The sequence below is a fragment of the Nansenia antarctica genome, assembly GCF_963989245.1.
Source record: "Nansenia antarctica genome assembly, chromosome: 2".
Lineage (NCBI taxonomy): Eukaryota > Metazoa > Chordata > Actinopteri > Argentiniformes > Microstomatidae > Nansenia > Nansenia antarctica.
Window position 1 is genome coordinate 30,730,312 of NC_137675.1, and position 11,845 is coordinate 30,742,156.

Genomic DNA, 11,845 nt, shown 5'->3' on the forward strand with positions numbered 1-11,845 from the left:
GTGTGTGTGTGTTACCTGCAGTAGCAGCACCAGGTGTGTGGTAGCCAGCTCTTTGCTGTGCAGAGCGCAGGTACCCAGACACACAACAGCCATGTTGCGAACGTTGGGCTGGGCGTTGGCTATACTGGGCAGGATCTGAGAGAGAGAGGGAGGGAGAGAGAGAGAGTGGGGAGAGAGAGAGAGTGGGGAGAGAGAGAGAGTTAGAGAGAGAGAGAAGAGAGAGAGTTAGAGAGAGAGAGAAGAGAGAGAGAGAAGAGAGAGGGTTAGAGAGAGAGAAAGAGAGAGTTAGAGAGAGAGAGAAGAGAGAGAGAGAAGAGAGAGAGAAAGAGAGAGAGAGAGAGAGAGGAGAGAGACAGGGAAGAAAGCAGGGGTTCAAATCAACACAGTTCTCTCGAGCTCTTTATCTTTACTGCTACCTCTGACTAACGTTTATAACCTTCCTTTGTTTTCTTATATCATTTTCTTTTTTTATCAATTGTTTTTGTATCGGCCATTCAATTGTATTTGTGTGCAGTACGCATAACGTTTGATTTGAATGTAATGACATGAAACTGGGGGGTATTCCATCAACGTCTCTAAAGGAAAATCCAGGCTTATTATGATCAATTTTACCCAGTCAGGGTAGTTGGGGTGTGTGTGTGTGTGTGTGTGTGTGTGTGTGTGTGTGTGTACCAGAGAGGAGGTGATGGCGGTCATGGTGGTGTGTGTGTGTGTGTGTGTGTGTGTGTGTGTACCAGAGAGGAGGTGATGGCGGTCATGGTGGGGTGTGTGTGTGTGTGTGTGTGTGTGTGTGTGTGTACCAGAGAGGAGGTGATGGCGGTCATGGTGGGGTGTGTGTGTGTGTGTGTGTGTGTGTGTGTGTGGTGGTGGTGTGTGTGTGTGTGTACCAGAGAGGAGGTGATGGCGGTCATGGTCGGCCCCATGCGGGTCTTCATGTTCATCAGCTTCAGCAGCTCAGCACACATGGTCAGGCACCGCAGCATGGTGTCTGGGTCTGTCTACACACACACACACACACACACACACACACACACACACACACACACACACACACACACACACAGTTCATCCTAATTCCATAGTTTACAGTTGTATTTAGACAAACATTCATTTAGACATACATTACTTTGAGTAACGTCTGCAGGGTGTGTGTGTGTGTGTGTGTGTGTGTGTGTGGTGTGTGTGTGTTGGCGGGCGGTCGATCATGTGCAATCTTAAGGCGACATATCTGATGGGGAGCAATGACATGATGAATGTAACTGCCGCAGTCGCTGCATTTCTCCCACTCTCCCTCTCTCTCTCTGTCCCTCGCTCTCTCTCTCCCTTTCTCTCTCTCTCTCCCTCTCTCTCTCTCTCTCTCCCCTCCCTCCCCCCCTCCCTCTCTCTCTCTCTATCTCCCCCCCCTCCCTCTCTCTGTCCCTCTCTCTCTCTCTCTCTGTCTGTCCCTCTCTCTCTCTCTCCCTCCCTCTCCCCTTCTCTCTCTCCCTCTCTGCGGGGTGTGTCCATGCGTCCCTGCGTGCGTACCTTCTCCACGTGCGTCTCCTGGGCCTCCAGCAGCAGCTCTCTCTCTCTCTCTGTCTCTCTGTCCCACTCCCTCCCTCTCTCTCTCTCTGTCTCTCTGTCTCTCTCTCTGTCTCTCTGTCCCCCTCCCTCTCTCTCTCTCTCTCTCTCTCTCTCTCTCTCTCTCTCTCTCTGCGTCCCTGCGTGCGTACCCTCTCCACGCGCGTGTCCTTGTCCGTCTGGCAGCTCTCCTGGAACTCCAGCAGCAGGGCGGCCCGGTGCTCCTCCAGGCCCCGGACGGTCTCCTTCAGCTGGGCCGCGGCGCTGAAGTCCTGGGCCGCCACGCTCTCCTCCAAGCCCTCTTTGGCCTCCAGGATACGCACCATCACCTCCGCCAGCTGGACCACGGGGGGGGGGGGGGGGGGAGAGGAAGAGAGAGAGAGAGAGAGAGAGAGAGAGAGAGAGGGGGGAAGGGTTCAAAAAAGAGGGAGCAAGAGGAAGAAGGAAGGGGGGGGGGGGGGTAGAGAGTTGGGGCAGCAAAGCGCGCAGAGGGAGGGAGGGAGGGATGGATGGAGGGATGGAGAGAGCATCAGCCTCTGTGTTGGTCTTGAACCTGGGTTCCGTTTAAACTCCTGCATCTGTTTACAGGTTCATATCAGCAACCAGGCGAAATAGGCCTTGGTATCTGTTTATTTATAAGGCCTTGGTATCTGTTTATTTATAAGGCGCTGCTTGGGAATTTGCCAATATTTGAAGTCAGAATATTGGCCCTTAACTCACCCGATCAAATAACTGGCTTACTCTAAAGGTCCCCAGTATGCGTACAGAGCATGGAAAGACTGCCTTCTTATTGGCTGCTCCACACTCCTGAGTCCTGACTAGGGACCACTGCATATCTATCTGCACCTGCCTTGATTGGTCCATTGTGTTTTGTATTGTTGCACTGTGCATGTTTATGTGTTTACTGTGTTGCAGTGATCATCCTGGACACTCGGCCCACCCAACACGAGGGTCTCCCTCAGGTCCCAGAGATGAAATAAAGGCTTGAAATGAAATGAAATAAGCAACCACTTCCTTCCGCAAATCTTTCTTTGATTCTAGGTTCCTGGTTCTAGGTTGCTGGTTCTAGGTTCCCCTGGTTCTAGGTTGCTGGTTCTAGGTTCCCCTGGTTCTAGGTTGCTGGTTCTAGGTTTCCCTGGTTCTAGGTTGCTGGTTCTAGGTTCCTGATTCTAGGTTCCCCTGGTTCTAGGTTGCTGGTTCTAGGTTCCTGGTTCTAGGTTCCTGGTTCTAGGTTCCTGGTTCTAGGTTCCTGGTTCCTGGTTCTCTCACCTTGACTTGTCTCCTGCGGTGCTCGTTCTCGTCCACAGGCTGGCTGACGGCCACGATGGGCTCCCTCACGTCAGAGATGATCTCAGCCACCTGGCGACCACACACACACACACACACACACACACACACACACACATTGTACCCTATGTCTGTGTGTGTGTGCGTGTGTGTGTGTGTGTGTGTGTGTGTGTGAGAGTGTGTGTGTGTGTAAGTGTGTGTGAGTGCGTGTGTGTAAGTGTGTGTGTGTGTGTGTGTGTGTGTGTGTGTGTGTGTGTGTAAGTGTGTGTGTGTGTGTGTGTGTGTGTGTGTGTGTGTGTGTGTGTGAGTGTGTGTATGTGCGTGTGTGTGTGTGTGTGAGTGTGTGTGAGTGTGTGTGACTCACGGCCTGCGTGCGTCTCGTGTCGTCAGGGAACAGGCTGAGCAGCTTCTGGGTGAGGAGGGACACCAGGGAGGGGGGCGTCTCTGGGAGCCCCAACATCTCCTGCAGCACCGCCAGGACACGCCTCCTGCAGCACAGTATCATGGGAACAGTAGTCAGAGTAGTGACGCAGAACAGCATCATGGGAACAGTAGTCAGAGTAGTCACGCAGAACAGGGCCAACTGCTAACTTCGTTAGTTCGTTCGCTAACGATCGTTGTCACTTTGTCCAGCAGTGTGGTGGACGCAGACCAGACCTACAGTGACATACAGATCAGCTCTGACCCATCCCTCCCTCCCCCTCCTCCCTCCCCCTCCTCCCCTCTCACCTCCTCCTCCCCCCTCTCTCCCTCCTCTCTCACCTCCCTCTCCCCTCCTCCTCCTCCTCCTCCTCCTCTCTCACCTCCCCTCCTCCTCCTCCTCCTCTCACCTCCCTCCTCCTCCCTCCCTCCCTCCTCCCCCCCTCCCTCCTCCTCCCCCCCCTCTCACCTCCCCCCCTCCTCGTTGGTGTCCAGACAACCAGTCAGGTGGATGAGCTGTTGGGAGATGAACTCCTTGGTCATCACCATCTCCAGCTGGGTGAAGTCCGCTCGCTGCTCCTCCGACATCACTGGAACACCCTTCAGGTACCTGCATGGTTATAACATGGTTATAACACCTCCCTTCAGGTACCTGCATGGTTATAACACCACCCTTCAGGTACCTGCATGGTTATAACACCTCCCTTCAGGTACCTGCATGGTTATAACTTATAACATGGTTATAACACCACCATAGGCAGTGTTAGCCAGAAGACAGAGAGGTGAAGGTGTGTTACCCAGACAGGTAGTCAGCGTAGATGGCAGGGTGTGTTAGGATGTGTTAGGTGAGTGTTAGGGTGTGTATTAAGGTGTATTAAGGTGTGTGTATAGGTGTGTTACCCAGACAGGTAGTCAGCGTAGGTGTTAGGGTGTGTTCGGAGGTGTGTTAGGGTGTGTGTTAGGTGTGTTAGGTATGTGTTAGGTGTGTATTAAGGTGTATTAATGTGTATTACGGTGTGTTACCCAGACAGGTAGTCAGCGTAGGTGTTAGGTGTGTTAGGAGGTGTGTTAGGGTGTGTTAGGAGGTGTGTTAGGGTGTGTTAGGTGTGTGTATAGGTGTGTTACCCAGACAGGTAGTCAGCGTAGGTGTTAGGTGTGTTAGGAGGTGTGTTAGGGTGTGTTAGGTGTGTGTATAGGTTTGTTACCCAGACAGGTAGTCAGCGTAGGTGTTAGGGTGTGTTAGGAGGTGTGTTGTGTGTATTAAGGTGTATAGAGGTGTGTTACCCAGACAGGTAGTCAGCGTAGGTGGCAGCGTCAGGCAGCAGGCGCTCCAGCAGCTCCTCCCCCTGGTCTCCCTGGGCCTTCACATGCTCACACAGAGCCCTCCAGCACAGCACCCGCTCACAGCTCAGAGACTCCACCGGAATCAGCCTCCTACACACAGGGACAGGGACAGGGACAGAGACATACACACACACACACACACACAGGGACACACACACAGGCACACACACACAGGCACACACACACACACAGACACAGACACAGACACACACACACAGAGGGACATATACACACACACACACACACAGGGACATAATACACACAGACATACACAGGGAGAGGGACACACACACAGAAAAACACAATCACATCAGTAACTTTTAGTGTCATTCAATATGTGTCTACAAGTGTATGTCTGTGTGTGTGTGTGTTTGTGTCCTCCAGTGTGTGTGTGTGTGTGTGTGTGTGTACCTGTCCCCCAGCCCTATGGCGTCCTCCAGCAGGCCCTGGGGGTGTGTGTGTGTGTACCTGTCCCCCAGCCCTATGGCGTCCTGCAGCGCCCCCTGGGGGGGGAGGACGACAGCAGGGCGCTCAGCGTGTCCAGGGTGTGTGTGTGTGTGTGTGTGTGTGTGTGTACCTGTCCCCCAGCCCTATGGCGTCCTGCAGCGCCCCCTGGGGGGGGGAGGAGGACAGCAGGGCGCTCAGCGTGTCCAGGGCCGTCTGGCTGCAGTTCTCCACGTCCAGCTTGTGCAGCAGGTCCAACACGTCTCCCTGCAGCAGCCGCAGCCAGGCGGGCAGCAGGCAGGAGCGCACCACCTCCCTGACCGGCTCTGCACACACACACACACACACACACACACACACACACACGTTAGACAACATACAGCACCCTAAAGAGACGGTTAGAGCGTGGTTACTCTGGGGAGAACTATACTACACACAGAGACACACAGAGACTCACAGAGACACACAGAGACACACAGAGACACACAGAGAGACATACAGACACACAGAGGCATCCAGAGACACACAGATACACACAGAGACACACAGAGACACACAGAGAGACATACAGACACACAGAGACACACAGAGACACACAGAGACACACAGAGACACACAGAGAGACACAGAGAGACATACAGACACACAGAGACACACAGAGACACAGAGGCATCCAGAGACACACAGAGACACACAGAGACACACAGAGACACACAGAGAGACCCAGAGACACACAGAGACACCCAGAGACACACACACACAGAGAGACACACAGAGAGACACACACACACACAGTACCTGAGGAGTCGTGCAGGCCCTCCTGCAGCAGACTGACCCTCTGGGCGATGCGCAGAGCTTTGACGTGAACCTTCTCAGCCAGAACCTGAAACACACACACACACACACACACAGACACACACAACCTCACTCTCCCTGACCCAGACTACCAACGCGTGCGTGCGTGTGTGTGTGTGTGTGTGTACCTGGTAGGCCAGCTTGCGGACGTTCTCCTTCACGTCCCTGGTGTTTGTGTGTTTGTGTGTTTGTGTGTGTGTGTGTGTGTGTGTGAGTGTGTGAGTGTGTGAGTGTGTGTACCTGGTAGGCCAGCTTGCGGACGTTCTCCTTCACGTCCCTGGTGCGTTTGAGTATCTTGGGGAGGGTGAGGGCGGAGGGGGCGATGCAGGACAGCACCGTACGACGCACCTCTGCGTTGGAGTCATTCTCCAGGATCAACAGGTAGGCTAGAGGGAGGGAGGGAGGGAGGGTCAGTGTGTTTATAGTGTGTGTGTGTGTGTGTGTCATTCTCCAGGATCAACAGGTAGGCTAGGCAGGGAGAGAGACCTCCTCTCTCACCTCCTCCTCCTCTCTCACCTCCCTCCCTCCCTCCTCCTCCTCTCTCACCTCCCTCCCTCCCTCCTCCTCTCTCACCTCCCTCCCTCCTCTCTCCTCCTCCTCCTCCCTCCCTTCCTCCCTCCCTCCTCCTCCTCCTCCCTCCCTCTCTCCCTCCCTCCCCCCTCCTCCTCCAGTACCTTTAATGGTGAGACAGTCGGTCAGTACCTTTAATGGTGAGACAGTCGGTCAGTACCTTTAATGGTGGGACAGACAGACAGTACCTTTAATGGTGGGACAGTCAGTCAGTACCTTTAATGGTGGGACAGTCAGTCAGTACCTTTAATGGTGGGACAGTCAGTCAGTACCTTTAATGGTGGGACAGACGTCAATACCTTTAATGGTGGGACAGACAAACAGTACCTTTAATGGTGGGACAGACAGACAGTACCTTTAATGGTGGGACAGACGGTCAGTACCTTTAATGGTGGGACAGTCAGTCAGTACCTTTAATGGTGGGACAGACGGTCAGTACCTTTAATGGTGGGACAGACAGTCAGTACCTTTAATGGTGGGACAGTCAGTCAGTACCTTTAATGGTGGGACAGACAGACAGTACCTTTAATGGTGAGACAGACAGACAGTACCTTTAATGGTGGGACAGACAGACAGTCAGTACCTTTAATGGTGGGACAGACAGACGGTCAGTACCTTTAATGGTGGGACAGACAGACGGTCAGTACCTTTAATGGTGGGACAGACAGACGGTCAGTACCTTTAATGGTGGGACAGACAGACGGTCAGTACCTTTAATGGTGGGACAGTCTGGGTTCTGGGGCTCCTGCAGGCGGGTCATGGCGAGCGCGGCCTGGATGCGGATGTTGGGGAACTTGTCGGTGACGCGGAGCAGCATGGCCTGGTGGATGCTGTCGAACAGGTCGTCATCGATCTGGGCGTTCTCCGCCATGCTGCCCAGCAGCTTGTTGATCAGCTGACACACGCGGAAACGCACCGCGTGGCTGTTGGCCTTGTGGGACTGAGGGGGCGGCCGGAGGGAGGGAGAGAGGGATGGAGGGGATGAGGGTGGGATGAGGGTGGAGGGAGGGAGGGATGGAGGGGATGAGGGTGGGATGAGGGAGGGATGGAGGGGATGAGGGTGGGATGAGGGTGGAGGGAGGGAGGGATGAGGGTGGAGAGAGAGAGGGAGGGAGGGGGGTGGGGGAGGGAGGGATGAGGGTGGAGAGAGAGAGGGAGGGAGGGGGGGGGAGGGATGAGGGTGGGGGAGGGATGAGGGTGGGGGAGAGATGGAGTGAGGGAGGAATGAGGGTGGGGGGGAGAGAGAGAACAGGGATAGAGAGAACGTTAAGAGAAAAAAAAAAAAAAAAGAAATCCTGAAACATCGCTGAGATATGTTCACCATGTAGTTCATAGTATTCTTGTTCAATATAGACCGCTGTGTGTGTGTGTGTGTGTGTGTGTGTGTGTGCGTGCGTTAGGGCTGTGTGTGTGTGCGTGTGTGTGTGTGTGCGCGTGCGTGCGTGCGTTAGGGCTGTGTGTGTGTGTTTGTTAGGGCTGTGTGTGTGTGTGTGTGTGTGTGCATTAGGGCTGTGTGTGTGTGTGTGTGTGTGTGTGTGTGTGTGTTTGTTAGGGCTGTGTGTGTGTGTGTGTGTGCGTTAGGGCTGTGTTTGTGTGTGTGTGTGTGTGTGTGCGTGCGACAGGGCTGTGTTTGTGTGTGTGTGTGTGTGCGTGCGTTAGGGCTGTGTGTGTGTGTGTGCGCGTGCATGCGTTAGGGCTGTGTGTGTGTGTGTGTGTGTGTGTGTGTGTGCGTTAGGGCTGTGTGTGTTGTGTTAAAATACCTCCAGCAGGAAGGTGAACATGTAGCTCAGGAAAGGGTGCTCCTCCTCCTCCTCCTCATCGTCATCTTCCTCCTCCTCCTCCTCCCCCTCCTTCGGGGGAGACTCGAAGCTCGTGGCGAACTTGGACACAAACTCGATGACGTGCTCCACCGCGGGCTCGCGCTTATACACGATCATGGCATACTTCAGGTAGTGGAGGAACTCCTGGTGGAACACCGTCTTGTCCTCCAGCTAGACAGCGTCAGGATGGTGAAAACAAAAACACATTATTTTAATTGGTTTTGTCAAGTGCAAACAGTGCAAACAGCCTCCGCACACTCCAAACTCAAACAATGTAGTTTAGTTTCTGAAGAATGGAAGTGAAGAGCATCAATAGAGTGTTTTAATATATATGCCTGAAGAAGGTCTATGACTGAAAGCTTGCAATAAACTACGTTTTTTTTGCACAGATTTGAGTGTTTGATGCTGTTATTTTCCACTCTATTTGATACTCTTCAGTTCCAGCACCTCAGCAAAGTCTGATCACGGATGAGCGGTGGTATAAAATATTCACTATTTTAATTGGTTTTGTAAAGAAATGGTTAGGGGCAAGTAGTCATGGTCCTATAAAACAACATTAAAAGGGGTTTTTAAATCAAAAACAGAATATTGTGAGGGTTTTTTCTTTCAGTCACACTGCGTTCGTAAATTCGCCGCAGCGCACACTGGGTTCGACGTCATAAAGGGACCAAGTAATTTGATTGGACAAGAGGCATTCCGTGAGTTCCGATCTGATTTCCAGAGCGAATTTACGAACGCAGCCTCAGTAATATCAACAGTGTAGGCTCTGTTAGTAGTGAACTGGCTGTAACCAATGATGTATGAATCTGGGGAGGCTGGTGGAGGTAGAAATCGGAGGACAGGCTCATGGTAATGCACAGAATGGAATGAAGAATGGTGTCACACACGTTTGACCTCATCACAATGAGCCTCCAATGAGCTACCTCCACCAGCCTCGATTGGTATGCATTCAATACCAGAATAAAGGCCAATGCACACGGCGTGCGATTTTGTCGCACGACAACATTCGATTCTCAATTCACACCAATGAATGAATGAATGTGAATGGAGAATCGAATGTTGTCGTGCGACAATATCGCATCGCACGCCGTGTGCATTGTCTCATTGGGTCTCATTCAAAACAATGGAATCGAATTCGGCGGTGCGACAAAATCAATAATAAAGCCCCTGATTCGTTTGTTAACTCCAGTGTGTTCGGGCTGAATTTGTAAGAAAATAAATAAATAAACGAGCCCCACAGCTTGACTCAATAAGGTCCCCAAAAACAGTTCAATCACGAGCAGACAGTCTCTGACATAAAGACTAGGCAAAGCTCCATCTCCTTGGTCCGGACCATGAAAGGCAAGAGGGCGTTCTCATTTGCAGCCTCTTCCTCTTGTAATTCTTTACAGCAGAGTCTGAAACTGTCTCATCTGATCCCTCTTTCCAGTTTCAAGCTCTTGTTGAGAGACATACAGTGCAAGTCTATGATTTGTTCTTGCAATTGAGTTGACCTTCCCTTTTGCCCATTGCTGACCCCTCCCTGTCCCTAGCTCTTTAGCTGTCTAGTTTTAGATTAGTTTTAGACTATCTTAGTCTGTTTTAGATTAGTTTTAGACTATCTTAGTCTGTTTTAGACTAGTTTTATTTTCAGACTATGTAGTTTTAGTTTAGTTTTAGACTATGTAGGCCAGGTTTTGTATTGTATTTGTTTGTGGTGGATGTTGTTGTTGTATGCCTGTGAACAGGTCACACTTGAAAATGATCCCTTGGGGCTCAATGTGTTTTTTACCTGTATAAATAAAGGTTAAATACAAATGTAAAAAGCTGTATAAGCCCCTGTCGTTTTTGGACAATTTGCAGACAAATTATAAATCTAGTATTTGCAGTGTTGGACGATAGAGAGAAGGCAGTGGCTGTGTCTCTGAATGAATGACCAAATGACAAACTGTATTCTGATTGTATCTTGTATGTTTCTTGTGTATTGTATGCTCTTTGTATGTTCTTGTGTATTTTATGCTCTTTGTATGTTCTTGTGTATTGTATGCTCTTTGTATGTTCTTGTGTATTGTATGCTCTTTGTATGTTCTTGTGTATTTTATGCTCTTTGTATGTTCTTGTGTATTGTATGCTCTTTGTATGTTCTTGTCTATTGTATGCTCTTTATGTTTCTTGTGTATTGTATGCTCTTTGTATGTTTCTTGTGTATTGTATGCTCTTTGTATGTTCTTGTGTATTGTATGCTATTTGTATGTTTCTTGGTGGTGTGTTGTTTTTGTATGTTGTTGTCTTTGTTGTTCTTGTCTACCAAACGAGGACCACCTTGTAAACAAGTGTTTCAGTCGGTACTTTTACGTGCCATCCTCTGGGACGTACTGTCTGTACTTTTTACCCAAATAAAAATCAATCAATCAATTAATTAATTATTACCACACCCCCCAGCACTACGTCTCCTGAGACACCTGCTTTTCCCCAATATAATATAATACTATGCCTCCTAAGACTCTACTGCCCCCCTTGTTATGTCTCTTCAGTGTCCCCCTTGTACTGTCTCACCAGCAAAAAAAAAAAAAACGTTTTCACGACGACTGCAAGTGGCCCCCGGGCCTGAGCTAGATTACGCCTCCTGCTAGAACTGGTGAATTGATAATTCACTTCCTTAGTCAAATGTATTGATTGTAAGTCGCTTTGCGATAAGGCGTCTGCTAAATGCCAAACATGTAAATGTATGCAATCATTCAACCTACCCAGGGTTCCCACACCTTCTGAAACATCAAATTCAAGCACCTTTCAAGCACCTTTCAAGACTCAATTCCCTCAAATTCAAGGACCCAACACGGCATAGTTTGAGACAGGTCGTCATCGAGAGTAAAACATTTTTGAAAAAAAAAAATGTTGGAGAGAGAGAGAGACAGAGAGAGAGGGAGGAAGAGAGGAGAATTCAAGCACTTTCAATGACCCATGTCTATTTTCAAAAACGTTTAAGACCTTGATTTTTTTTCTCTCAAATTCACAAACTTTCAAGGATTTCAAGGACCCGTGGGAACCCTGCCTACCTTGCTGTAGCGGGCCTTGAGGCTGGCCACCAGCTTGGCTCTGTTGGTGTGGCCCTTCTGGGCCTGCTGGAACGCCTCCTTGATCTCCAGGTCTCCGTCTGCCGCCATCTTTAACTCTCCTGGACGCACACGTTACTTTTGAAAGCGCTGTCAGCCTTACAATGGTTTTCTCTGTGTACCACGTGCACAAAAGAAGAGATTTGGTGAGGCTGCATTCTCATTTTATGCAACCAGATTGTGGAATGCACTGCCAGTTTTTATTAGGGACGCAACCTCAGTACATATTTTCAAGTCAAACCCATCTTTTTAATATTGCCTTAAAATGACTTTAAATGACATTAATGTCAGTTGATGAATCTATATATTTGTATGTAATGTACTTACTTGATTAAATCTTATAGTAATTCTTATATTATTTATTTATTTTGTTAAAGCACGTTGAGCTGCAACGTTTGCAGGAAAAGTGCTATACAAATAAAGGTTATTATTATTATTATAGTGAGATTATAT

The 11,845-nt window shown here is 50.0% G+C and overlaps 1 protein-coding gene across 1 annotated transcript in view; it reads right to left on the reverse strand.

The window, feature by feature from the left end:
• Positions 1 to 11,443, reverse strand: part of LOC308150110 (condensin complex subunit 3-like) — a gene marked incomplete at both ends in the record, with an annotated part of 18,734 nt that extends 7,291 nt beyond the window's left edge. Inside the window, 13 exons of the mRNA XM_080522975.1 lie at positions 16 to 135; positions 888 to 998; positions 1,713 to 1,898; positions 2,830 to 2,919; positions 3,212 to 3,335; positions 3,737 to 3,877; positions 4,552 to 4,701; positions 5,189 to 5,381; positions 5,854 to 5,938; positions 6,151 to 6,296; positions 7,192 to 7,420; positions 8,241 to 8,471; positions 11,336 to 11,443. Coding sequence (XP_080379101.1) covers positions 16 to 135; positions 888 to 998; positions 1,713 to 1,898; positions 2,830 to 2,919; positions 3,212 to 3,335; positions 3,737 to 3,877; positions 4,552 to 4,701; positions 5,189 to 5,381; positions 5,854 to 5,938; positions 6,151 to 6,296; positions 7,192 to 7,420; positions 8,241 to 8,471; positions 11,336 to 11,443 — 1,914 coding nt within the window. The remainder of the gene's footprint in view (positions 1 to 15; positions 136 to 887; positions 999 to 1,712; positions 1,899 to 2,829; positions 2,920 to 3,211; positions 3,336 to 3,736; positions 3,878 to 4,551; positions 4,702 to 5,188; positions 5,382 to 5,853; positions 5,939 to 6,150; positions 6,297 to 7,191; positions 7,421 to 8,240; positions 8,472 to 11,335) is intronic.
• Between the last annotated feature and the right edge of the window lie 402 nt (positions 11,444 to 11,845).